This window comes from Callorhinus ursinus, unplaced genomic scaffold, assembly GCF_003265705.2.
Source record: "Callorhinus ursinus isolate GAN/ISIS: 27379988/994484 unplaced genomic scaffold, GSC_fseal_2.0 scaffold74, whole genome shotgun sequence".
Lineage (NCBI taxonomy): Eukaryota > Metazoa > Chordata > Mammalia > Carnivora > Otariidae > Callorhinus > Callorhinus ursinus.
In genome coordinates this window covers 1927382-1954103 of record NW_027397136.1, presented here as the reverse complement: position 1 = coordinate 1954103, position 26722 = coordinate 1927382, and the positions used below count along the sequence as shown (strand labels likewise).

Genomic DNA, 26722 nt, shown 5'->3' with positions numbered 1-26722 from the left:
CTCCATCGATTCACTCATTCTGTCCATCTTTTCTTTTAATTCCTTGTGCATATTTATCATACCTGCTTTTAAGTCCTTCTAATTCCAACAGCCAGTTATCCCTGGGTCAGTTTCTAAGACTGCTTTTTCTCTTAACTATGTGTTACATTTTCCAGTTTCTTCAAGTGTCTGATAATTTTTATTGTACACCGGTTATCGTGAAGAATAGGCTGTACTTTGTCTTCCTCTGGAGAATGTTGATTTCTATTTTAATCAGCAGATAAATAATTGGCTGATCACTTTGAGCATGTGGAGGCTTGGATTTACATTTTTGTTAGGGTGGGTCTATTTCAACTTTGTCTTTAGGTCTGGAGTGAATCTCCTGGTCTTGGGACATAGTCTTTACTCCTAAAGTGTAGCTCTTCTGTGCTTTCAAAGAAAATCCTGAGGTGTTTACCAAACCTCTTCACCTTGATGTGACTCAGACTCCAAACTACCCTCACTACCATAGGTAGCAGTTGGAATCCTTGTTTTGATTTTCAGCTCTTCAACTGTTGCTTTCCAATGGGTACTTAGATTCTCCCCTGTATATATGTAGTTTAAAGTCAGTCAAGAATTTGAGAGAAGTTTGTTTACATATGTTAGGGCCAGCCCACCTATGGATCCCTCATTTCTAGGATATCTTCCTTCACGTTCAGACACTCTGAGAGCCCAAATTCTATTCTCTGATACTTCAAGATGGTAACTATAGCTTTCTGTTTGAATTATAGCTCTTTCATTTAAACAGACTAGGGCATGACCTTCAGAAAAAAAAAACCCACATAAATGTGTATTTCACCCAGTGTAGTTCTCTTGATTCAAGGGGTGAAGCCCCTTCAACCCTTGTTTCTGCCTGCTTTTGGTCACTTTCATATGCCCTTAAATGTTAGTTTTTTATATTTTGTCCAAATGTATGGTTGTTATGTGCTGGAGGATTAATCTATTGCAAGCTACTCCCTCATAACTGGAATCATAACTTTGAGATAATCTTTTAAGGTTGAGGCAAAAGGAAGAGAGAAGGAGTGGGGGTTTCCTTGAATCCCCATTAAACAGAGAGAGCTGGAGAGGTTTGGAAGATGAGAGTAAAAAGGTGTCAGAACAGTCTCCCCCTTTAATAGATTGCCTCCCCTTGCTGTGAAAAAAAGTGTGCAAGTGAGTGAGTGTGTGACTAAGAGAGAGAGAATGAAGAAGTGCCACATAGCACTCTAATCCTGCCCCCCTGAATCCAGTGGAGAAACATGGGGCAAAGCTGCCCTAACTGCCTGTGCCAGTTGCTGGTGTGTGTGTGTGTGTGTGTGTGTGTGTGTGTGTGTGTGTGTACACCATATGCCCATCAGCAGGGCTAACTTGGAAGAACCTGAAGGCTAGTAAAGAACACTGTCTGTCTCGCTCCCTCCCCCCACTGCCAATTATTTGTTCTAAATTATCAAACAACATGAAAATGATTTTTAAAAGCCCAGGATAAGATGCTCCAGGATACTTTGATTGTCTGTTTTTTCTTTTAAATATGTCTCAGGATATCTGACCAGGATATTACTGATGGGTTAGAAATTATGACACTAATTACTGGTCCACATTTTGGGAAAAACAGCCTGTATCAAAATGGCAAATAGGAGGCCTGCAGGCCAAAGCTGGACTCCTTACAAGTTTGAGAGCCTAGCTTTTGGCCCATATTGTGTTTTTAATATTTTTGGAATTAAAGGCATAACATTTAAAACTATGGATTATTAGCTGTCTCCTTTAGATGGTACATGAACCGTTCAGTTCCCAGCACCCCCAATACCGAGGCTCGTCTGTTTCTCTTACATTTCTTGAACACAGCCTATCTGGCCCCATAGGTTTTTGACTTTGTGAGTCCTGCTCTAGATCTTGCTGGGTTGCCATTACTGTCTTGGGAATGCCAACATAGTTGCCTGTCTGGTATTTAGGGGAGATGGAAAAAGGTCTGAATTGATCTATGGGAAGTAAGGATTCATGTAAAATCCCTTAAATAAAACAACAAAACAGGTCACCACCTTCCAGGATGATATCAAATACTCCCACAATGCTTTAAGAAAGCTTCCCTTGGCCTAGACCTGAAGAGTATTTCTACTGAGGCACAAGCTTGTGAGGTGAGACACACCACTGAGCTGAGAGGGCTGGGGTAGACTGGCAGGAAAGAACACAACAGGACAGTCTGCAAGACTCTTAAAAGAGAAGACATGTAGGGCAGACAGAGCAATCGGTAATGAACAAAATGTAGCAACATCGGGGAGAGGGGCATCATAATAGATCAGAGCAGTGAGAGGCTGGATACCACTGCAGTGGCCTTATAGCAAAATGTCCCTCACACACAGTACAGGTGCAGCAGCTTCTGAGCATGGAAGTAAAGAGATGAAAGATTAAAGAGTTGAGTTATGATATAATGAGGTAGAGGGAGAAGAGAAGACAATGAATTTTAAAGATGGAAACAGAATTCTAAAGAGACTCTTGGGAAATCTTTAAGCTGGAGATTGAGTGGAGAATTTAGGGCCACTCCTACAGAAAAGCCTTATACATTAGTGATTAAGAGTACATGTGGGGTTTGCAATTAATCATCTAGGTGACTGGGCAAGTTTTTAGCTTCTCTGAATTTCCTCATCTATAAAATGGGGGTAGGATAGTACATACTTCATAGGGTTGTGAATGTTGAGTGAATACTTACAAAGTGCTGAGTCCAGTTTCTAATAAACCTTAGCTACCATTATTATTATTGACAGTAATAGTAGCAGCAGTACTATGAACACCCATGTGGTATGAAAGGTACATCTCCATCATGACCATGATTAGCATCACCCAAGTTCTTTATGTTAAAGCACTCACATGTCAGGAAGCTTTTGTTAAATTGCAGTTTAACCTGGGTGGTTTATTAGTAGCAATGAACACATTTCAAAGGGACGGGCAGACTGGATCTGGTTAGGACTCCCCCTTGGTGGCTCTGAGAAGCATGAAGGCAACATGAGAACACTGGGCACTGGGAAGAAAGGATGGAAGACACACGGTACCAACTTCATAAGTTGGTCTGAATTAGATATAGTATAGCCATACTCCAATCTGTCTGGAAGTTGCTGTCTGCCATGTGCATGTTAAAATTTTCATTATAGCTACCTTAAATGCTTTGGCAGGGCTGGGTTAGGGAAGAGGTCCCTTGTGCATATAAGCAGAAGTCTGTTGAGATAAAAGTGGAGGTGCATGGAAGAAACCTCTACTTTTTTTGGATCAGGAGAAGGAGCCGCTATCGTGGCCTGACATCACTGATATTGCTCAGTCTGCCTAACAGAGGCCCTTCTCAGTCCAGAGCTTATAAAAAGCAGGCAGATGTCACACAGATCAGATACTGGTCCCAGTGAAATTCAGCCCATGTGTCTAAAGGGAAGGCAATGAATTGCTTTCCCTTTCCAGTGCTTTCTTGTTTGGCTTCCATGGAGGTTTGTGTTTGTGGAAGAACTTGGGTCTAATTGTTGCAGACAGATGCCTGTGTTCTTTTAGCTGAGGCAGATGGGCAACAAGAGGAGGAGGTGGGGGTGGTTGTGAGGGAGGAGGTGACATTTGTAAATATGTCAAGGGACAATGCAAATTCAGCATAAATGCAGTTGAACCTTTTAAATGAGAAGATGAAATGATCTTTTATAAATGATGCATGGATCTGGGAAGACAGCAATGGCATCAGTGAGGGTATTGATTCTTGACCTTCTGTAGTTACAGTGGATTATTTTTAACCTCTTCCCATATAACATGATTAACAAGAGTTGTTAGCAATTTGCAAAATTAACTATCACTTTCCCTCTTTCCATTATAAACAACAAAAGGGACAAGTAGCAGGCAGCATTAGGAAGAAAGAAGAGTTGTAAATGCCTTGAGCTAACCTACTGCTTTGCTCAGTAGTCTCCAAAGAACCGATCATTTCTTGGTCAGATGTTTCTCTGGGGTTGATGCACACTTTGATATACTTTCTACAAATAGCACTCAAGTCTTGAGCTCTAATTCGGCTGGGTTCAAATCCCTTATCGCTACCCCAAACCTCAATCAACTGGGATGCTGCCTTCCTGGGACCAGACCCTGGTTCTTTCCTTTGAGCTCCTTACCCCTTTGTCCAGTGGAACCTTCACGTCCATAGAGAGAGAACCTGTTTCCCCATTGATCATGGCTGTTCTGAGCTTCAAGAGGAAAGATAATGGTATTAGTCCCCTGCCTCACACTGGAGGGTGGAAGGCATTGAGTTTATTGACCAGATTGCAGGTGATCCCTAGGAATACTTTCAGTTCTTCCCTTTTTCCTTTAAGCAGAATACCAGGAGGGAGTACAGACCTGATTCTAGGTTCCATTTAGCTTATAATTCCAGGTCTTCACCAAAATAATGCTCCCAAGTACATTGAGGTATGAGAGAACATGGTGCCATATTACTGAGACATAATTTCCTCTAGAATGAGCTACAGACCCCCCCACTCTCCAAATCAGACTGAAACACCACTGGAACTCAACCTCTGTGGCTTATAGACATGGTTCACACCACTTCAGCACTCCCTGAGATTCAGGAAGATACTATTATGTTGTTATAGTTGTTGGCAGAATTGCCCATTACAGAAATTGCTTCTGGTTTGGGCTTGGAAAGCCTCCACTGAGAGGAACAGAGCGGCCCCAGAGCTCACAGCCCCACAGCTAGCCTGGGTACTGGCTGTGGAGCTACACTCGCTCCTCTTTCTCCTGCTCTCCCTACTCACGGTTTCGGCTCGGTCTTCCCACTCCACTTCGGAGAGATCCACGCTGTTGTAGTTAGGTTTGGGTTTCAGTTTCTTCCCCTCTCTGTACTGGAGTGGGCAGGTTTGGAAGAAAGATGTGAGGTTAAACACGAGGCCCTGCTCAAGTTTCATCTCTTCTCCAAAATCTTACAGATATTTTCATAAAATCAAAGAATCTCAGTGATTCCTTAAGGTTATCTGGGCCAACCTTCCACCTGATGCAGCATTTCCCTTCCCAACATTTATGACAGATCGTCTCACGGTCTCTGAGTGAATATTTCCCATGGTGAGGAGCTCCCTAATTTGTGAGTCAGCTTGTCGTAGTTTGGACAGCTCTAATCGTTAGAAAGCTCTTTTTTTTTTTTTTTTTAAAGATTTTATTTATTTATTCATGAGAGACGGAGAGAGAGAGGGAGAGAGGGAGAGAGAGAGAAGCAGAGGGAGAAGCAGGCTCCCAAGGAGCAGGGAGCCCGAAGCGGAACTCGATCCCAGGACCCTGGGATCATGACCTGAGCCGAAGGCAGACACTTAACCATCTGAGCCACCCAGGCGCCCTAGAAAGCTCTTATACAGAGCTGAAATCTGGTCCCCCGTTACTTTTACCCATTGTTCTTATTCTTTCCCTGGAGGTATACAGGACGTTTTCCACCTGACAACTGTTGAGGTTTTTGAAGGTGCTCGCTACTTCTGACTACACCTCTCCAAACTAAACGTTCCCGGTTGCAGATGCCTCAACTCCCTCTGAATAAGCTCTACGTTGTCAATGTCACCCCCAGAATGGAGTGCCCAGAACGAACGTCAGTATTTCAAATGGGGTTCTGACCAGTGTAGTGTGTGTGTGTGTGACCTGCGTGGACCACAATATCATATGGCTTTGCCTGCTGCCTCTGATTTGGCTGGATTTCCGGGACAGCTACACTGCCCAGACAGCCCAAATCGAGTTTTCAGTCACTTAAGTGCCCTTGGCCTTCCTTGAGTGGCACACTGTTAAATTACACCTTTTCAATATTATGCTTGAGCATTGAATATTTTGCAGAACTTTCCATGCATCCTAATATATTCATCTTGTTAGTTTCAGCCCATTGTTTAGATGAATACTTTCTGAATACAAATTTTCTCCCTTAATGTATTATCCATACCTTCCAGACTTGGTGTCATCTAGTTTCTGTGTTTTCATCTTGTTGACAGAATTCTTGAATGGGACAAAGCCAAGGACAGACAGATTCTGCAGCGCCTAATAAAGACCTCCCTCCAGCACAACATAGAGCCATCAATCAAGTCTTTGACTGTTATTATTTTCTGGCCCTGCCTTCCCTCCCTCCCTCCCTCTCTGATACCAAGACAGATTACCGTCAAGTTATCTGCCACTAGGTCGGCAGCACTTCCCAGCTTTAGTTTAATAATAGATCAAAAAAGGAAAGGGATGGTTTATTGTCAGGGTAAATTAAGAATTAATCAGAGGGTTTACTTTTAGCGGAATGAGGCCCCTGAAGATGCTTGAAAGGTTGAAGTCCCCTATCACTGTGTATCAGGCTTCTGCCAGTTTTTTCTTTTTTCCAGAAATTATCACCCTTATTTCTTGCCTATCTGGGTGGTCTGCACTATAACTGCCACAACAGTATCATTTTTGCATTCTTCTTTTTCTCCTCACCCATGCTTGGATGACGTTCCCATTCCTGGTCTTGCTGATGCCCGTGCTCTTGACAAACAGCCCTGTCCTGCCATCTTTTACATCGAATCTCTTTCTTTTGAGTAAGGTGCAATATTCCTCATCATTGCTTATTGTCTAATTCTGGTGATACCTGAAAGATCATCTCTAGCTCCTCTTGTTAAAACCATAATTCCACTTTGTATAATTACTCATACTTTGAGCTCTGACAGAAAGATTTCAGGCCAACAGTATGGCTCTTGACCCTCTTTCAGTTTGTTACTAGGCAGATCCTCTATTACTTTTCTTTTTAAAACTTAACTATTGTTCTCCTTAATACCTATCACAAATTGATAGTGCTTTCCTTAGGAATCTCATTGTGTTGGCTTTACATAGTAATGTTTGTCATGTAATAATGCTCTACACAGTATTTTTCTCTAATTGTTTCATTGGTGTAAGTCTATTTGTGTATACTTTATTTCCTTAATTAGACTATTACCTTTGGTTTATAGCATTCTCAGAGTGTTATAACATCAGTCACCCAGTAGATCCATGATATTAATTGATTGGTTGAAGTCTTATATTCATCTAGATTACAGAGATGGTGACAGATGAGTTTCTGATCAGTGCCCTTTAATTTTACAAGTCAGCTCCATGATTGACATTTTTTTTCCTGCTGAGTCATTTTGTTGCCACCGGGGCTGCCTCCTACAGAACCCACTGGTACAAGTCGGTGGCCCATTGTGGATTCAGATGCTTGCCCAATAGAGTCTGAATTGGGAAGACAACATGGCTTCCAGTGTGCCCTGATCTCTCTACTATGAATCTCTATAGTTTGTCTTAAATAGCTCAGTCGCTTTATGAACACTCAGTATCTATCTATCTATCTGAACCAAACTGGAATGACATGTGCTTTGGGTGGTTTCTCCAAATGGCCCCTGGGGCAGATGAGCCCCTTAATAAGTTCTCACAAAAGTGCTCTGCTAGCTATTGTCTTCAGCAGCCATCTCAATTCAGTGTGAGACTGGAAGGGGAAAGGGCTAAGGTTTCTGTAGGACCTAACTACCCTCCCCCTGCTGCTCCCAACACTCACACTAAGAGGTGTGGCCATTGTTGTCAACAATAGTGGCCAAGTGCCACAACCAGAGGCAGCAGGGAGCCCCTAGCCTTGGAGGTAGACGTTTTATTTTTTAATTTTTTTATTCTCATTAAACTTTTGTTTTAATGGGTCTCAAAATTCTGTGACAGATTTTTGGTCAAGTTGTTTCCATTAAAAAGTACTGATTTTAAAAACTAATTACTTAAAACTGCCACACACACACACAAAAAACATGGTCCACAAAGCATTCTCCTTTCCTTCTGAAGGTTTTACGATGCATTGTTATCATTAACCAGTCTTTTACTATTAAACTTAAATGGCCAATTGACACAAACAGTTCTGAGACCGTTCTTCCACCCCTGATTAAGACTGGGGTGACAGGTATTAAGGATAATACTCATTTAGCCTTCTGAGCTTCCTGGGCAGACTTGGTGACCTTGTCTGCTCCTGCCGCCTTCTTGTCCACTGCTTTGATGACACCCACAGCAACCATCTGTCTCATGTCACGAACAGCAGAACAGCCCAGAGGAGGAGAGTCAGAGAAGCTCTCAACACACACAGGCTTGCCAGGAACCATATCAACAATGGTAGCATCACCAGATTTCAAGAACTTGGGACCATCTTCCAGCTCTTTCCCAGAACAACAATCTAGCTTCTCTTTCAGCTCAGCAAACTTGCAAGAAATGTGAGCTGTGTGACAATCCAGCACAGGTGCATATCCAGCACTGATTTGGCCTGATGGTTCAGGATAATCACCTGAGCTGTGAAGCCAGCTGCTTCCATCAGTGGGTCATTTTTGCTGTCACCAGTCACACTGCCATGACAAACATCTTTGACAGATACGTTCTTGACATTGAAGCCCACATTGTCCCCAGGACGAGCCTCACTCAAAGCTTCATGGTTCATTTCAAAAGACTTTACTTCAGTTTTAACATTGACTTGAGCAAAGGTGACCACCATGCCAGGTTTAAGAACACCAGTCTCCGCTCGGCCCACAGGGACAGTACCAATACCACCAATTTTGTAGATGTCCTGGAGAGGCAGACGCAAGGGCTTGTCAGTTGGACGAATTGGTGGCAGAATGCGATCCAGAGCTTCAAGCAGTATGGTTCCACTGGCATTCCCATCTTTACGGGTGACTTTCCATCCCTTGAACCAAGGCATGTTAGCACTTGGCTCCAGCATGTTGTCACCATTCCAACCAGAAATTGGCACAAATGCTACTGTGTCAGGGTTGTAGCCATTTTTCTTAATATAGGTGCTGACTTCCTTAATGATTTCCTCGTATTTCTTCTGGCTGTAGGGTGGCTCAGTGGAATCCATCTTGTTAACACCAACAATTAGTTGTTTTACACCCAGTAAATAAGCCAGAAGGGCATGCTCACGGGTCTGCCCATTCTTGGAGACACCGGCTTCAAATTCACCAACACCAGCAGCAATAATCAGGACAGCACAGTCAGCCTGAAATGTGCCTGTAATCATGTTTTTTGATAAAGTCTCTGTGTCCTGGGGCATCAGTTATGGTCACATAATACTTGCTGGTCTCGAATTTCCACAGGGAGATATCAATGGTGATACCACGTTCACATTCAGCTTTCAGTTTATCCAAGACCCAGTCATACTCGAAGGAGCCCTTTCCCATCTCAGCAGCCTCCTCAAATTTTTTGATAGTTCTTTTGTTGATCCCACCACATTTGTAGATCAGATGACCAGTGGTGGTAGACTTGCCCGAATCTATGTGTCCAATGATGACTATGTTGATGTGAGTCTTTTCCTTTCCCGTTTTGGTTTAGGTTGAGCGGTGATTTTCATGACACCTGTGTTCTGGTGGCAAACCCATTGCGAAAAAGGAGGTAGACGTTTTAGATGAAATGATGCAACTTTCTTTTTTGGCTATTAGTTGTTCAGTTGGATGCATGTGAAAATGCCCCCAAGCCTCTGTATCAGGATGGAGGGAGCCAGGAAGGAGGCAGGAGCACTCAGGAACACATCCCAAGACAAACTCGGGGGAGCCACAGCTCTGCTGCCCCACCTCTCATGTGACTTTCCTTGCCATTTTTGTTGTTAACTCAATATTCACACTCCCTGGGGTGGACACTCGAGGTCTGATGGTACTGCTGTCAGGCTCCAAAAGGAGCGTGGAGTGACTGAGGTAGTGACAGGAACATAAGTGGCTTGTCCTTCAGGGAAAACTGCACATTTCATTACATGCTCTCTGGACTATTCATCAATCAGTTCATGCATTTTTGCCTTGTCTTTCCTGCTAGATTACAAACAATTTGAAGACAGGGACCATGACTTAAATTTTTTTCGTATATTACCCATTCGGTTCTTAAATGGAGCCCAACGTGTGTTCATTATTTTAACTGTTTTTATGAACTATCTCCAAATCCCATATAGTTAAGATCCCAATGCAAATAAGATCTGTACCTACCAGGGGTCGGAGGTCAGGATGTGAGAGAATGTAGCCATTGTTAGTGTTCAAAAAGGCATATCCATGCACTCCGAGCTGCCAAAACACCAGGGATTGAGGGGCGTCAGACCTGTTGTTTGGGTTGGAGAACTGGAGCTAGGAAAGGGTTGGGCTGCAGGGTGGTTAAAAATGGCAGCTCACAGCTATAAGTTTTTCAAATAGGAATATAACTGGGCCAACGCCATGCTTCTAGCCATTAATTTTGAATTCCTTTCTAAATTCTACTGTTTATAGCAGCCACAGTAATGCATATCATTACTTGGCCTCTTTCCCACCACATATTCTAGGTGCTTTGGTGATGTAATCTCACGTGTTCTCCAAACAGGACTGCATGGCATGGAGGAGTAGATTGAAAAACTGAGGCACCAGGAAGGGAGAGAACTTGCTGAAGGCCACAGAGCAAGTCAGAGCTGGTGGTGACAAAGGGTCCCAGAAATCCAAACCATTGCTCCCTGCTCAGTGCCTGCACTTCTCTGGGGGTGGGATGGCAGGGCCCCATCCAGCTCTGGGCTTGGGTACATTGCCTGCAAAGAGGCTCTTGAGCTTGGCAGGACAGCTCCTAGAAAGCCTGTGATTCCCCACTCAGGCATCTGATCCAGGCTCACCTTGTACCGGGGTGCCAGTTTCATCAGCTCCCTCAGGGCCACATCAGAGCCCACCACACCCAGAAGAATGCCGTGGGATCGCTGGAAAGAAAAACACCAAGGTCAGGGGGGCACCTGGCTTGTGCACAGGGCCAGACTGGGCCCTCGGCTCTCCCAGAGCCTGGAAGAGGAAGCAAGCATCTTGGGCCTTATATGACCCTTCCTCTGCAGTTGGATTTTAGGCTGAGCTCTTTGGAATAAAAATCTAGAACCTACAAGAAGAGGCCACAGGAGTAATCTCAGCTGCTGGGAAGATTAATTTCCAGCATAATATTTAAATTGTAATATTTAAAATAAATACAAAGTTGAGTGAAATATTAATTTTCATTTCATTTCATAGAATGAAATATTAATTTTCATAACTTTCATAGCTGAAGTATCAAAATCCAAGGAACCATAACCTATGGATGCTCAGAAACACACAAAGCTTATAAGGAAACATTTTCTGACCAGATGGAGGTTGGAAGATTCTAGAAATTCCCTCACCAGAGGCCTTTACAAACAAATTAGAGGCTGCCCAAACCGGTAGGTTAAGTGTTGTTTTGCCAAAAGGTTGGCAAGGGGATCTTTCTAGCCTTATATCCTAGGACAGTGGTTACAAGTTCAGAGCACTAGGACAATTCCAAACTGGCTGAACAGAATCATTGGGTGGGCTTTGGGAAATATGGACCCCAACCCACCTCCCATCCTCACGCCTTCCCAACCAAGAGATTCTGATATAGCTGGTTGGGCATAGGGCATGGAATCTGAATGTGAAAGGTGGCTCTGATGTACAGCCAAGTCAAGAACCATTGGTTTAAAGAGGCCAGCCAGTGGCCCCAAGTTCTAATCCCTGTTGCAGCTTCTCAGAGAGTGGCCACTCACAGTTTCATTCTTTTTGCTGAAGACTGGCATGGCCACAGTGGTGAGGAGCATCATGTTCTGGGCCTGTGAAGTGAATAGCTGTCAAGGAGGAAAGAGCAAAGGACAGAGAGCTCAGAGTCCACAGAGTGGAGGACCCACAGTCACCAATGTCAACTACCACTAACGTGTCACCCTCCAACAGGAGGAAGAAGCCACATGTGAGGTTCCCCTTCTCTGCAAAGGGAGAGCTAGCAGAAATGCTGGAGGAGAGAGGTGGGATGGAGAGGGGACCAGGGCAATGTCACTTAGCAACAACAGTCCTAAGCCAGGGCAAGCGTCAGAACCCCAGAACCCACAACACAGCTCCCAAACATGGCTCATGAAGTCCTCTGTCTTGGCCATGCCAAGGATGAGCATGAGCTCAGGGAACAACCCATCCTGCACACACCCAGAAATCTCTGCCATGGACCCAAGGTTGGCACACACAACAGTCCAGGACAGTTAAGAGGGAGAAGGACATTGACACTGAGCCACCTGCAAACACAAGTGCACGCATGGGGAAGAACCGCTCAAGGGGAAGCCATGGTGTAGTTATAATAGCTGATCGTGGGGTCACTCCTAACACAGACCCACAACCTCTTCCTCACTGAGAACGCCAGAGCCACATCATTCCCCACCTCTGAGATGGCCCTCCTCCCCGACTACCTCATCTTACTGTGCGGGCTCCTTCAGCCTCCTTGAAAGGGGCTCCACACAATCGCCCCACTTTATCATGAAGACAGGCCCTCACAGGTGGTGTGTGCAGGTATGTTTGATATGTGTGATCTTCATCAGGATCAACCAAATGTTGTGCTAAGCCCATGGAGGTCTATAGTATTCTTTCTTGGAGAATGAAGAACTTTTTAAAAATTGGATATATTTGACATATAACCTCATGTTAACTTGAGGTGCTGCTTAAGTGTTGTTTGATACATTTATGTTGTCATATGATTGACATTGTAGTGAAGTCTTCTACATTATGTAATTATAGTAAAATATTGTATTTGTTATACTGTACATAGATCACTAAACCTCAAATCTCTTCCCCTTCCTCATCTGATTTTTTGGCTGACACTTTGGAAGTAAGGTTTTCTGAAAGCGAGTGATTTCAGTTGACTAATGTTTTACCAGCTACTGGAACCAGGAGGACCCTAGAGTTGGCTACGGGGATAGCAGGAAACAGTCTGGGTCTCTGGTGAGCAGGAAGCTCCTCACCAGCTCCGCGCTGGCCACTCTAAAGTTCTCTTAGATGAGGGAGAATTACACTTCTCTCTTATCTAAGCCACTGTGTTCAGATCTCTCTTCATCCCAGGCTGATACATCATCACTGAAGCAGGTGGCTACATGTGGGAGATGATATGAGAAGTGCCAGGAAAGTCCCTCTTGCTACCAAACATCTCATCTGACATTCTGCTTTGCTTATCTATTCCTTTGTGTAGGTCACTGCAACTCACAGACAGTTTCTGAAAGTACAGGGGTCCAGGAAGGGGAGCACCTGATGAAGCCATAGTATCTTGAATTACTGGTCAGACTCCTCTCTTCCTGAAACAGGTAGGAGAGAAGACAATGGGGGGCGGTGAGGACAATGGGAAGCAGGAAGGAACAAGTTTGGAGCAGAGGGGCTCTGCCGTGGAGGGGAGCCTTGGACAGGTCTGTTCACCGGGTTTCTGGGTCTCTGGGGACAGCATACATGCAAGGGTCTTCTAGTGGGCTGAGTATGTCCACCCCTTCACACCATCTCCTGCTCACCTCTCTCCTGACCCAGGAAGTTACCTCTTATTCCCTGGGGCCCCTAACTTTGGAGCCGGGTCAGGTCCCCACCTTGCTGTCCATGTAGGCTTCCGTCCAGGTGATGTCATGGTCATGGTTGATGACCATGGGGCGGCTGAGGACGTGCAGGTACTCCATCACGTTCTCCTGTGCATCTGCCAGTGTGGAGATCTGCGTGTAGTAGCCTGACAGAGGAAAGGGTCTTGTGGTTGTGAAAAGCTGGGGTCGCCCTTGGAATTGCTCTCCAGGACCCACACACTCTCCCGCGGCTGCTCTCAGCTTATAGGTGGGCTCTTCACTGGGAGCTGCCCTGGGTCAGAGGGGACTACTTCCCCCCAAGGTTATGCTATTTCCTGGGGACAGCTGGAGGCTGGTGGTGCTATCTCAACCTAGGAGAATTCTGGTGGGCCTTCCCAATCCAGAGATGCCACAGGAGCAGCAGGGCCTCAGCAGCAAGGACTGTGTGGGTTGGCTTCCCTCTCATGATGATGCCCTCCTTACTTCCTTACAGGGTTATCTTCCAAGAGCACCCTCTCCTGCATACAGGTTTGTCTTGGGATCCATTTTCAGGGAGTACCATCCAAGACAGTGGCTCAGGGCCCCCTAACCCCCTTTCTCTGACCACTGTCCTTCCTCGGTTACAGGGAGGGGTGCTATAGCCTCATTGTTGTAGCCAAGGTGATATTTAAAAGAGCAAATGGCTTACAAGGCTATGAATGACTTAGTACATGTTTACCTCTCTGGTCTCATTGCTTATCACCTCCCACAAAACATTCATCCCACCCTCCAGAAAGTGAAACTGCTTTTCATTCCCAGATGCCTCTTGTCTCAGACCTTCTGTCTGGAACACTCTTCCATGCTCTCTATGTCTGGCTGATTCCTACCATTCTTTATGTCTCAGCATAGAGACCTCTTCCTTTAAGAAGTTCTCCCTGCTGCCTCCAAATGGAGGAAGTACCTCTCCCGTCACGCCACTCTCCCAACCCCTGTATAGTCTGTGCCCCTCTGCCCTAATAGCACATTTCAGATAACATCACCCTGATGGTTCACTTGTATGTCTCCTCTGCTGGACAGTAGCAAGGGCAAGACTGAGTCCATCCTGACCACTTTGCCAGGCACCACAGTACATGCTCAATTAACTTTGGTTGAATCAAGGGCCCAAGTTGGCATTGTGAAGCCCAAGTCTTGGGTTCTGGCCAGAGACAAATGACAACCACATCCAAAACATTATTCTAAAGAAAATGACGACCCTCTGCTTTTTGTCTGGAAGCAGCACCACAGTAAATGGGCTTAATTTGCAACAAGAGGAATGGAGGCTAGACATAAGAGAGAACTTACATTTAAACTGTGGGTCTTACCCCTGCCTCACTCTGTCTGTATTGTGGTTCATATAGGCTTTATTTGAAGAGAGAATTTTCTCTTCTGTAAACCCTGGATAGATACCTCTCAGTTTCATTTCAGGTGACTTTATGACTTAGAGTCCCTGCAGGGGTAATCATGCATTTACTCAAGGTTTCATGGGGGCAATCTACATTTTGTTTAGCTTTTCCCAAATAAGAAGGAAGAGCAGATACTGTCATCTTGACACAGTACTGCTCCTCTGCAAGGCCCCCATGCAGGAACCATGGCTCAGCATCTCTGATGACTGGGCGCAGGCTGCAAGGAGCTCTGCTCACACACCACCTACCTTTGTTGTTGCATGCAATCCACTTCATGCGGTCAGCAAAAGTCACTTCTCTTCCAATAAGATAAGTGAAAACTCGAACCTAATCCACAAGACACAGATGTACTCAGCAGCCATGATTCCTGGCTGTAAGTAGTGCTAATATTATTTATGTGAGTCTTGGATGTCAGGTCAAACACTTTGCTGACTTTGGATTCTCTACTCTCATCCTATTGACCAGAAAGGATCCTGAGGCCCAGGCAGCGATGGGACTTGCCAGGGCCATGGTGACATGGGCCAGGTACAGGGCAGAGGGTCACAGTCTGGCAGTTTTCCTCTCAACACCACATCTGATCTCTCATCCTAAACTCTTTCTCGCATGAGACCTCTGTGCCTAGGGTCAACATAATTTTGGAACACCAGTCTGGGACATACTATCTGAATATACTAACAGGTCTAATGGGGCAGAACATTTGAACTCAGGGCGGGGCTGGTTTTTCTGGGCACTATTGGTTATCCCATGCAGGCAGTAGGAGAACACTTCCTTTGGTCCCTTCCCCTGCCCTCTTGACTTCCACCAGAAGAGTAACCTTGCGGTCCGGCCAGTTGTACTTCTCAAACACTGGCTCATAGTCCTCCACGGCCCCATCGGTGATCAGCATGATGGCCTGGTTGCAGAGGCTTCCTTGCCGGGCCTCTTGGAACTGTGTGGGGAAAGGGCAGGCACCGTAACTGCAGGCCATCTACTACCCTCCCCACACCTCCACCCTGTCTCCTAACCCTTCACTCTCCCCCAGCTTCACCATGTGTGGGTACCTGCTTCAGGATCTGGAAGGCTTCAATCAAGGCTTGATTCACGACCCCCACACCCCTGACCATCAGCTCATCTACCAGCTGTTTGAAATGCTGTCATGGGTAAGAAATTAGAGGAGGGTCAGTGGATCGACAGCCCGGGAACTTTCATCTTTGGTCTTTTTTTTTTTTTTTAAAGATTTTATTATTTATTTGACGGAGAGAGACACAGCGGGAAAGGGAACACAAGCAGGGGGAGTGGGAGAGGGAGAAGAAGATTTCCTGCTGAGCAGGGAGGCTGATGCGGGGCTCGATCCCAGCACCCTGGGATCATGACCTGAGCCAAAGGCAGATGCTTAACGACTGAGCCACCCAGGCACCCCTCATCTTTGGTCTTAATTTCAGAGGCTGTTTAGAGCTATTTTCCCAGAGCATGATTGCAGGATCCATCTCTTCATGATCCAGCTAATTTCATGGCTGGATCCCTACAATAGATGTTTCTCAAATGCCCCCAAGATAAACTGAGAGAGTGTAAGTGGCTGGGTGCAAATACATCCCTGCTACTAGAAGGAAATGCCAAGTGTAAGCCTATCCAGAGCAGGGAGACAGTCCAGGCAGACTACTGGGAGCCACTGTCCAGGCTCCCAGGTCTCCAGCACCTTCTGTACCCAGCCCAGTGTAACCAACAATGAACATTTCACAGGAGAAACCATGGAGGCCACCAGGGGCTCCAGGGTCCAACCTGAGGCCCGGATTCAAGAAGCAGCCAAACTCAAATTCCCCAGTCACAGGAAGAAGGATCGGTCACATGAAAACTTTTCCTTTTAAAAAAAGTTGTCTCTCCTCCTTGGGCTTTGAGAAGGACTCAATCTAATGGTTTTGAACCTCTCTTCCTTTTGGGGAAGCTCCTTGTGACTGGTATAGTGGAAAGGCCCATGGAAGAGGCAAAGAGGGAAACTGAGTCTTGGATAATCCATAGAGTGAAAAAGCAGTCCTGAATAAGTGAGATTTCCCTTGGATAGAAGATCTGTGCTCACTATTGCTCTGATAGGCAGGAAGCATATTTATGAAGCAATTTCTTGGGTGTATTTACATGGGTAACTTCGTTGTCCTCTTTCCAAGTGCCATGGGAATAAGTAAAGGGGGCCATCAGGCAGTCTGTATAGGTGACTGCCCACCATCCTAATCAGAGCAGGGACTCGGGAGAATCAGGCACTCACCTGATGGTGGACACTCACCTCACGATTGTCTCGATCCGCCTGGACAAGGATTCCTTTAAAACAGGGCTCGATGTAATGGATGTAGTCACTGTACTGCAGTTGCAAAGGGCAGAGGGGACAGGAGAATAGACTGGGTCAGTTTGGAAGGTCAGGACCCAGTGAAAAAGCTCAGGCAACTCACAGGTTACCTAGGCACATGTATAATATTATCTTGGGGTACCCTATGCTTCTGGCAGTTCTCCTAAGTAGAGAGAAGGCACTACAGAGAACAGTGAGGCATTAACTCCAAAAATTCTCCCTCAAATTCTGGTCTTGGACCATTTTTTCAGGTAGCTGGCTGAGTGATGTCCATCTCCCAGAACACAGAGAACCTGAAGGTACCGAGAGAATCCCTTTGGTCCTCACCCCTAGGACTAGACAAAGTGCCTTCCATGAGAATCCCAGAGTCTTCCATGTGCAGACCCCTCCCCAGGGCCTGGGTCTGGGGATTAGGAACTGTGTTCTTTCACCTTTTGCCTTGCATTTATGATGAAGATCTTCTAGCTATCAACAAGGAATGGGAAGGGCAAAAGATGAATTATTGCTGCCCTCTTTTTCTTAATCACTCCACTTCCTTAGAGTTAAAATTCAAATCTTCATTATGTCTTTAATCTACTTCTGTTTAAATAGGAAAGCGAGGGGCGCCTGGGTGGCTCAGTCAGTTGAGCAGCCGACTCTTGATTTCAGCTCAGGTCACGGTCTGAGGGCCGTGCTTTCAAGCCCACATCAGGCTCTGCCCTCAGCTGGGAGTCTGCTTGTCTCTAGCACTCTCTCAAATAAAATCTTAAAAAAAAAAATGAGAGGGAGAGAAAGGGAGATGATGGTGATACGGTGGTAGGAGTGCATGCAAGTTCTAGGGCAAATGCTGGGGTGTTCTGGGGGAACATTGGGAGCAAATGCTTCCTCTACCTCTCCTCCCCAAACATCAGGAGAAGGGTTGGGAGAGAGGTGCGGCAGGCTTTGCGGGAGGAGCAGGAGCTCGCCCCACTCTCCCGGAGGTGTCAGACCTGATCTCATAGCTGTCCTGTCACGGCTGCAGATCATGACCAGGGATGGAAAGGTGGTGGAGATGGGGAGGGTGGGGTCCAGGAGTGGTGCAAGTGGGTAAATGATGCAGGCCTCAGGGGAGCAATTCAGGGATGAGGGGGGCCCTTCTCATACCCTGGGATGAACATTTTGAAGTTAAATCATTTTGTGTTGGTATCCCTTTACTGTATACATAAATCCCACTGAAGGCAAGCATTTTCAGCACTGTGACAAGCTGGTGGGGGAAAGTTTTGAATCAGGTGACCTTCAAAATGATGCCTCCAAGGTGGCAGTCAACTCTGCCTCCTTGGAGGACAGAGCTTGCCTGCTCTTTCATTGCATTCCTGACTTGTATCTTCCCATTTCTTTCTGCTTCATCCCTCTCCTTCATTACTTTTCTAGGGCAGGCAGAGCTATCCTCAGGAAGATTTGTGGTGAAAGCAGGACGAGGGTTTGCTGGTCCCTTTCTAGGCCCCCACTACCTATGCACCTATGTTCCCCTTCTCCTGATGCATCTGGATTTGGGTGGGATGAAAGAAGTGGAAGGGCTGAAAATGTAAAAAGCAAGAGCCCAGGGTTCACTCATCCTAACCATAATGGAGAGGCTGTTCCAGAGATGGGTACCAGTCAAGGGCACATGGATGGGGTAAGTTAGGTATTTGCTCAGGGCCAGTGCCTCTTAATTATTATTCTCAGACTCATCTGAGAAATTGATGAAATCTATGGAATCAGAAAAAATGGATGCACACATTTCACACATAATTTCAGAAACTCTGTGGACCTCTTGAAGGCCATCCTTGGTCTGACCTTAGCTTAGAAGCCCCGGCTTTAGAGGAGAGAATCATTATACCGTATGAAGCATTAAGTGTTTATAAGTATAGGTCATTCCAGTGCAGGCAGAGGAAAGGTCTTTTTCCTAGGGAGAGCTATTCTAGAGCAGGAAGGCACATTTACCGTGATGATGTTAACAAAGTCATTCTCCCCCAGTGTGTCCAGGATGGTGGAGATGGTGTGCTTGGCGATAGTCATCCGCAGCCCCTTCATGCTACCACTCGTATCCACCACAATCACTATGTCCTTGGGAGAAGTAGCAGCTTGTATGTACCTTAGCAGAAAGAAAGCACAGGCCAACGATGGGAAAACCAAAGCCACAACAGCCACCCAACTGAGTCTCTAATTATTTCTATTCAGATTCTGGCTCAAGTGTGCCCAAGATTCAGGTTAGTGATCCATCAAAGCTAGGTTTTATACACTCAGCATAGTTCTAAAGCCATTTTGGGGTCAACAGCTGGGAATGTGCACATCTACTAGGCCTGTCAGGTGGGAAAAAGGTTAAGTCCCGGTGGTAACCCTTATCCTCCTTGTTTTGGACCAGCCGGTGTCCTGGAGGGGCAGGCAGCAGGGAGGGAGACGGCTGGATTCCACCCTCAGATTTTGTTACAAATCTGCCAGAGGAGGTGTGTGGAGGGAGAGGAGAGTTTGGTAGAACGCTGGTTTAGAGACAGCTCAATGTCCTGTGAGGAGGTTTGGGGTGGGAAAGACAGACGTGATGAGTCCTGGAGCAAGGGCAGCTGCAGAGACAAGGAGAAATGCAGCTGGCAACTCTTCCTGCCCTCGTGTGGGGTTAAGGTTCTACACACCTGAGGCCCTTGGCCGGTGGTGGGGGTGGGGCAGAGACCACAGGAGAACTAGGCAGAACCCAGAGGTTATAGGAGAGATGCCAGCACCAGAAACCTTTCCCCTGGAGCTCTTACCAGCCACGATTTCTGCAGTCAAAGGCGATGACTCCATTCTCATCAGGTGTCCATTTGATACCTGGGGAAATAAAGGCTGGCTCTTTTACCAGCTCAATAAAGCTGCTTCAGAGCACTGGTTGGGTGATGATGTCCAGTTTGTCCATCCCCAGTGCAGGGCCAGCAGTGGACCTGGGCAGCAGGGTGTGGGACCACTAGATCACACCCTGCAAATTGAAACAGCAGGCAAGGAGGAAGGCCAGCTTATGGAGGGACACCTAACACCCACACTGCCCAGACTCAGAGTTGGGGTTACTTTCACAGGTAGGACCCCCAAATGTGATGCCTGAGACTCTTGTGACTGAACCTTATATCAAGTTGTAGAAGGGGAAGCTTGAAGGAGGTGTGACTTTTAACATCCATTACCATCAGCAAAGCAGGGACAGAGTGGTAAACAGCCAGGTGCTCAGATCTCTAGCCCACCTGCTTCTATTCAGCTTAATTAAGCTCACTGGGAGAAGTGATGTGGTAATAAGACTGTAAGCTCCTTGAAGTCAGGGATTCCCCAGTACCTAGCACAGTGTCTGACACAGCACCTAGCAGAGTTCATGCTCAATAAATGTTACATGAATGAAAAATGAATAAATGAGTATGAAAGATCTTGCCTTGAGCACTAGCGGAGTGCTGGGATAGACTTTGTCTTATTCATCTGTTCAGAAACTTGGATAAATGCACACAAAGCACAGATAACACTGACATGATCCATGATAGAATCTCTGTTGAAAGATTTTTTTTTAAAGATTTTATTTATTTATTTGACAGAGAGAGAGAGAGAGAGCACAAGTAGGCAGGCAGGCAGGCAGAGGCAGAGGGAGAAGCAGGCTCCCCGCTGAGCAGGGAGCCCGATGTGGGGCTCGATCCCAGGACCCTGGGATCATGACCTGAGCTGAAGGCAGACGCTTAACCGACTGAGCCACCCAGGTGCCCCTCTGTTGAAAGATTTTAATGATTGGGAATAGTGGGTTCAAAATAAGGAGATGAAAAATAAATGGTGAAATTGTTGTAAGTTACGTTTGGGCTAAAAAAAAAAATAGTGGCAGTATCATGAATGTCTAGGAGCTCCAAGAGATCATCCTGTTCCAGAGCAGTTAGACTTCAGATGAGATGCACCCTTTGAGGCATTGCTGGTCTCCCAAAGGTAGGAGATGTTTTCAGGGATCATGGCCCCAAACCAGACAAATAAAAGCAGAGTTCTAAGAGTGAGGGGCAGAGGCCAAGGCAGATAGCCCTGGAAGGAAGAAACAGGACCAGATCATGGTGGAAGCTTGAGTAATAATGGCTCTGATGTAGACCTGCAGGCAGCTGGGAGAATTAGGGTCTTCCAAAGGCCACATTCCTATAGCAGCACGACTGTGGGCAATCTGATCCTTAGAACAGTAATGAGGAGGGGAAAGTGCGTCTGAGGTTCTTGGCTCTGAACCAAAACCTTAGAAGAGGGTTTTAGTGGTCCTGGTAGGGGTATCTTCAACTCCCAAGAAGAGACAGAAGTGGTCCTCTGGAGGGGAAGCTTGCCTCTTGAAGTGGCATGGCCTCACAGGCAAAAATTTCTCACAGGCAAAGATTACCAAATACATGAGAAACAGGCAGTGTGAGTGAGAGGCAGCTGAAGCAAGAACCATCAGATGTAGCCTCCCAAGAATTACAGGTGTCTGAATTACCAAATACAAGGTATAGGATAGCTATGTTGGAGAAATCACCAGGAAGAATATATAACAGTAAGTGATTAGGAGTAAAGAAACAGCCTTAAGAATATGGAATATTTGGAAATGAAAAAAAATATTTAAGTTGAAAAAATGCATGATGGATTGCTCACAGGTAAAGAGAAAATGCACACATTTGAAGGATTCATCCAGAGGCTAGAGTGAGAAGGTCTAATGTATGTCTGGCTGGAGGTGTAGAATAAGAAAAAGGAGAGCATGAGGAAAGACAATGGTCACACAGCTGGTGTCAGCATGCTCTAGGACTGAGAAATAGTCCCAACCCACAGAATTAGGAAACACAGTGTATCCCAAGCAGGAAAAATAAGATACCCACATGTAGACATGCAGTAGTAAAACTGCACAACTCCGAAGGCAAATAAATGGTGAAATTGTCATAGGTTATGGTAAATAAATAAATAACTACCTTGAAAACAGCCAGAAAAGCTATAATACTTACAAAGGAACGGCAGTTATACTGATAGAAGATTTTTGCAACATCAATGGAAGCCAGAAGACAGTGGAAACACAGTTTTAAGGTGTTGAGAGAAAATAATTGCTAATTTAGAAATACATTCCCAGCAAAAACAATGATTAAAGAATACAACAGTGTTGATAGAGAACAACAGTGTTTGCTGAAATCAGCTTGGGGGTTTCTAGTTCCTCTGTGCTGTTATTTATTGCAAACCATTTCTCAGGGGTGTGTCATTAAATTCAGGCTTAGTCACTCCTCTCCAAAACGAAAGGACTTTGCCTTTTCTGTTTAAATAAGATAACAACAGGAAATGATTTGTGTAACTCATAAGAAAAGATGAATTTAAAAACAAAACAAAACAAAAAAAAGAGGATAAAATAAAATGTTTGTAGATAAACAAAGCTGGAGCAGTTTACCACCCAGAGACCTACTGGAAAGGAACTTCTGGAGGATTTACTTCAAGAAGGAAAAGCATCTTGGAAAGACAGCTTGAGATGCATGAAGGAATGGCTGGCAAATAAAATAGTAAACAAAGCGTTAATTCCAAATAGGCAACGTTTGTCTCAGGTAACAGTAACAGTATCTAATTTGTGGGAATAAGAAAAGGGAAATGTTAGATAACAATAGAATGGAAGTCAAGGTGGGAGGAGATGTAAGTGCAAGAGTCCTAAAGCCCTTTTGTGACTGGAAGGAGAGTAAAGATATTATTTAATTTTAACATCTTGTGTTAGTATGCCTGATAAAATTGCAGGGGTAATTACTAAAAATAAAACCAGAAGGATAAATTCCAAACTGATAGAAAAATAGAGAAGTAATGAGGGAAGGGGATATTTATCAAAATTTAATCATTGAAAAAGACAAACAAGGAGAAAGAGGAAACATAAAAATAGAAGAACAAGTAAAAATTTTAAAAATCATACAATAGCATGTTCAAATATATCACTACAATAAATGTAAATGTATTTAACTTGCCAGCCAGTAAAAGAGATTGTCAGTTTGGATAAAAACTGAAAAGCTATAAGCTATTTTCAAGAGATAGGACTAAAACAAAACAACACAGAAGGTTGGAAGTAAAAGGAGGCAAAAAATATATATTACCCAAATACTAACCAAGAACTGGTATCACTCTATGGATATCAGACAAAATTGACTTACAACAGAAAGTGTCGTGGGGCTAATGAAGGTCAAATAGCAAAGATAGAGAAATCAGCAAAAATATAGAAAATTTAAACAATACAATTAACAAGCTTGGCCTAACAACATATGCAGAAATTTTCATCCAACAATTAGAGCACGTGTATTCTTTTCAAGCACACATGGAATATTTATAAAACTTGATGACATACTTGACGGCATCGCATCTGATTTCACATAATCAGTACCACACATGCCAGTTTCTCTGACTGCAAATAAACTGAATTAGAAATTTATAATGAGAGGCTGGTGGGCTGGGCGGGCAGTGGTCTGCCAGGAGCGCGCGGCAGACTCGGCAGCAGTGAGTAGTTAGTTACTTGTTAGTGTCAGTTGCTCAGTGGCGGTGGCTGCGGTCACCAGGAAGGGGATGGGCCAGCCAGCGATGGTGGTCACCACAGTGGCATGTGCGCCTTTCAGGTATCTGCCTGAACTGGAACTTATGCTGTAAACATTTCTTTGTGGATTCATCTAAAAACCTGAGGTCTCTTCTGATTTTTTTAGTGTATATTTTTCTGGGGTCGTTACCCCATTAGCATTTTGTTCTCTCATTCACCTATTCTCCTCTGGACAAAATGACAAGATGGAAAAAATCACCTCAAAAAAAAGAACAAGAGGCAGTATCGACTGACAGGGACCTAATCAATATGGACATTAGTAAGATGTCAGAACTAGAGTTCAGAGTGATGATTTTAAAGATACTAGGTGGGCTTGAAAAAAGCATGGAAGATATTAGAGAAACCCTTTCTGGAGAAATAAAAGAACTAAAATCTAACCAAGTCGAAATTAAAAAGGCTATTAATGAGGTGCAGTCAAAAATGGAGGCTCTAACCACTAGGAAATGAGGCAGAAGGGAGAATTAGTGATACAGAAGACCAAATGATGGAAAATAAAGAAGGGGAGAAAAAGAGAGATAAACAACTACTGGATCACGAGAGCAGAATTGAGAGATAAGTGATACCATAAGACGAAACAATATTAGAATAATTGGGATCCCAGAAGAAGAAGAAAGAGAGAGAGGGGCAGAAGGTAAATTGGAGCAAATTATAACAGAGAACTTCCCTAATTTGGGGAAGGAAGCAGGCATCAAAATCCAGGAGGCACAGAGAAGCCCCCTCAAAATCAATAAAAATAGGTCAATACCCTGACATCAAATAGTAAAACTTATGAGTCGTAGGGACAAAGAGAAAGTCCTGAAAGCAGCTCGGGAGAAGAGATCTGTAACCTACAATGGTAGAAATATTAGATTGACAACAGACCTATCCACAGAGACCTGGCAGGCCAGAAAGGACTGGCATGATATCTTCAGAGCACTAAACAAGAAAAATATGCAGCCAAGAATACTATATCCAGCTAGGCTGTCATTGAAAATAGAAGGAGAGATAAAAAGATTCCAGGACAAACAAAAACTAAAGGAATTTGCAAACACGAAACCAGCCCTACAAGAAATATTGAAAGGGGTCCTCTAAGCAAAGAGAGAGCCTAAAAGTAACATAGACCAGAAAGGAACACAGACAATATACAGTAACAGTCACCTTACAGGCAATACAATGGCAATAAGTACATATCTTTCAATAGTTACTCTGAATGTAAATGGGCTAAATGCCCCAATCAAAAGACACAGGCTATCAGATTGGATAAAAAAACAAGACCCATCGATATGCTGTCTGCAAGAGACTCATTTTAGATGCAAAGACACCTCCAGATTGAAAGTGAGGGGGTGGAAAACCATTTACCATGCTAATGGACACCAAAAGAAAGCTGGGGTGGCAATCCTTATATCAGACAAATTAGATTTTATTTTATTTTATTTTTAAAGATTTTATTTATTTATTTGTCAGAGAGAGAGAGAGACAGAAAGAGCAAAAGCAGGGGGAGTGGCAGGCAGAGGAAGAAGCAGGCTCCCCACTGAGCAGGGAGCCCGATGTGGGACTTGATCCCAGGACCCTGGGATCATGACCTGAGCCGAAGGCAGACGCTTAACTGACTGAGCCACCCAGGCGTCCTGACAAATTAGGTTTTAAACCAAAGACTATAGTAAGAGATGAGGAAGGACACTATATCATACTTAAAGGGTCTATCCAACAAGAAGATCTAACAATTGTAAATATCTATGCCCCTAACATGGGAGCAGCCAATTATATAAGCCAATTAATAACAAAAGCAAAGAAACACATCAACAACAATACAATAATAGGACTTTAACACCCCCCTCCCTGAAATGGACAGATCATCTAAGCAAAAGATCAACAAGGAAATAAAGACTTCAAATACACTGGACCAAATGGACGTCACAGATATTTTCAGAACATTCCATCCCAAAGCAACAGGATACACATTCTTCTCTAGTGCCCATGGAACATTCTCCAGGATAGATCACATCCTGGGTCACAAATCAGGTCTCAACCAGTACCAAAAGATTGGGATCAATCCCTGCATATTTTCAGACCACAGTGCTTTGAAACTAGAACTCAATCACAAGAGGAAAGTCGGAAAGTACTCAAATACATGGAGGCTAAAGAGCATCCTACTAAAGAATGAATGGGTCAACCAGGAAATTAAAGAAGAGTTTAAAAAATTCATGGAAACCAATGAAAATGAAAACACAACTGTTCAAAATCTTTGGGCTGCAGCAAAGGCAATCCTAAGAGGAACGTATATAGTAATACAAGCCTTTCTCAAGAAACAAGAAAGGTCTCAAATACACAACCTAACCCTACACCTAAAGGAGCTGGAGAAAGAACAGCAAATAAAGCCTAAACCCAGCAGGAGAAGAGAAATAATAAAGATCAGAGCAGAAATCAACGAAATAGAAACCAAAACAACAGTAGAACAGATCAACAAAACTAGAAGCTGTTTCTTTGAAAGAATTAACAAGATTGATAAACCCCTGGCCAGACTTAGCAAAAAGAAAAGAGAAATGACCCAAATCAACAAAATCATGAATGAAAGAGGAGAGATCACAACCAACACCAAAGAAATACAAACAATTATAAGAACATATTATGAGCAACTCTATGCCAGCAAATTAGGTAATCTGGAAGAGATGGATGCATTCCTAGAGATGTATCAACTACCAAAACTGAACCAGGAAGAAATAGAAAACCTGAACAGACCTATAACCACTAAGGAAATTGAAGCAGTCGTCAAAACTCTCCCAACAAACAAAAGCCCAGGGCCAGATGGCTTCCCAGGGGAATTCTACCAAACATTTAAAGAAGAATTAATACCTATTCTTCTGAAACTGTTCCAAAAAATAGAAATGGAAAGAAAACTTCCAAACTCATTTTATGAGACCACCATTACCTTGATCCCCAAACCAGACAAAGACCCCATCAAAAAGGAGAATTACAGACCAATATCCTTGATGAACATGGATGCAAAAATTCTCACCAAAATACTAGCCAAAAGGATCCAACAGTACCTTAAAAGGATTATTCACCACCACCAAGTGGGATTTATCCCTGGGCTGCCAGGTTGGTTCAACATCCACAAATCAATCAGTGTGATACAATACATTAATAAAAGAAAGAAC

At 44.4% G+C, this 26722-nt stretch overlaps 1 protein-coding gene across 1 annotated transcript in view; it reads right to left on the bottom strand.

Annotated features, from left to right (window-relative positions):
• CACNA2D4 (calcium voltage-gated channel auxiliary subunit alpha2delta 4) overlaps positions 1-26722 on the bottom strand; it is a 130819-nt gene that overhangs the window by 82333 nt on the left and 21764 nt on the right. The window contains exons 7-18 of the mRNA XM_025851828.2: positions 19786-19846; positions 18986-19136; positions 16985-17059; positions 15771-15860; positions 15545-15658; positions 14979-15057; positions 13343-13476; positions 11504-11581; positions 10601-10681; positions 9957-10031; positions 4758-4844; positions 4122-4193 (exon numbers count right to left, since the gene is read on the bottom strand). Of these exons, the coding sequence (XP_025707613.1) occupies positions 4122-4193; positions 4758-4844; positions 9957-10031; positions 10601-10681; positions 11504-11581; positions 13343-13476; positions 14979-15057; positions 15545-15658; positions 15771-15860; positions 16985-17059; positions 18986-19136; positions 19786-19846 (1097 nt within the window). The remainder of the gene's footprint in view (positions 1-4121; positions 4194-4757; positions 4845-9956; positions 10032-10600; positions 10682-11503; positions 11582-13342; positions 13477-14978; positions 15058-15544; positions 15659-15770; positions 15861-16984; positions 17060-18985; positions 19137-19785; positions 19847-26722) is intronic.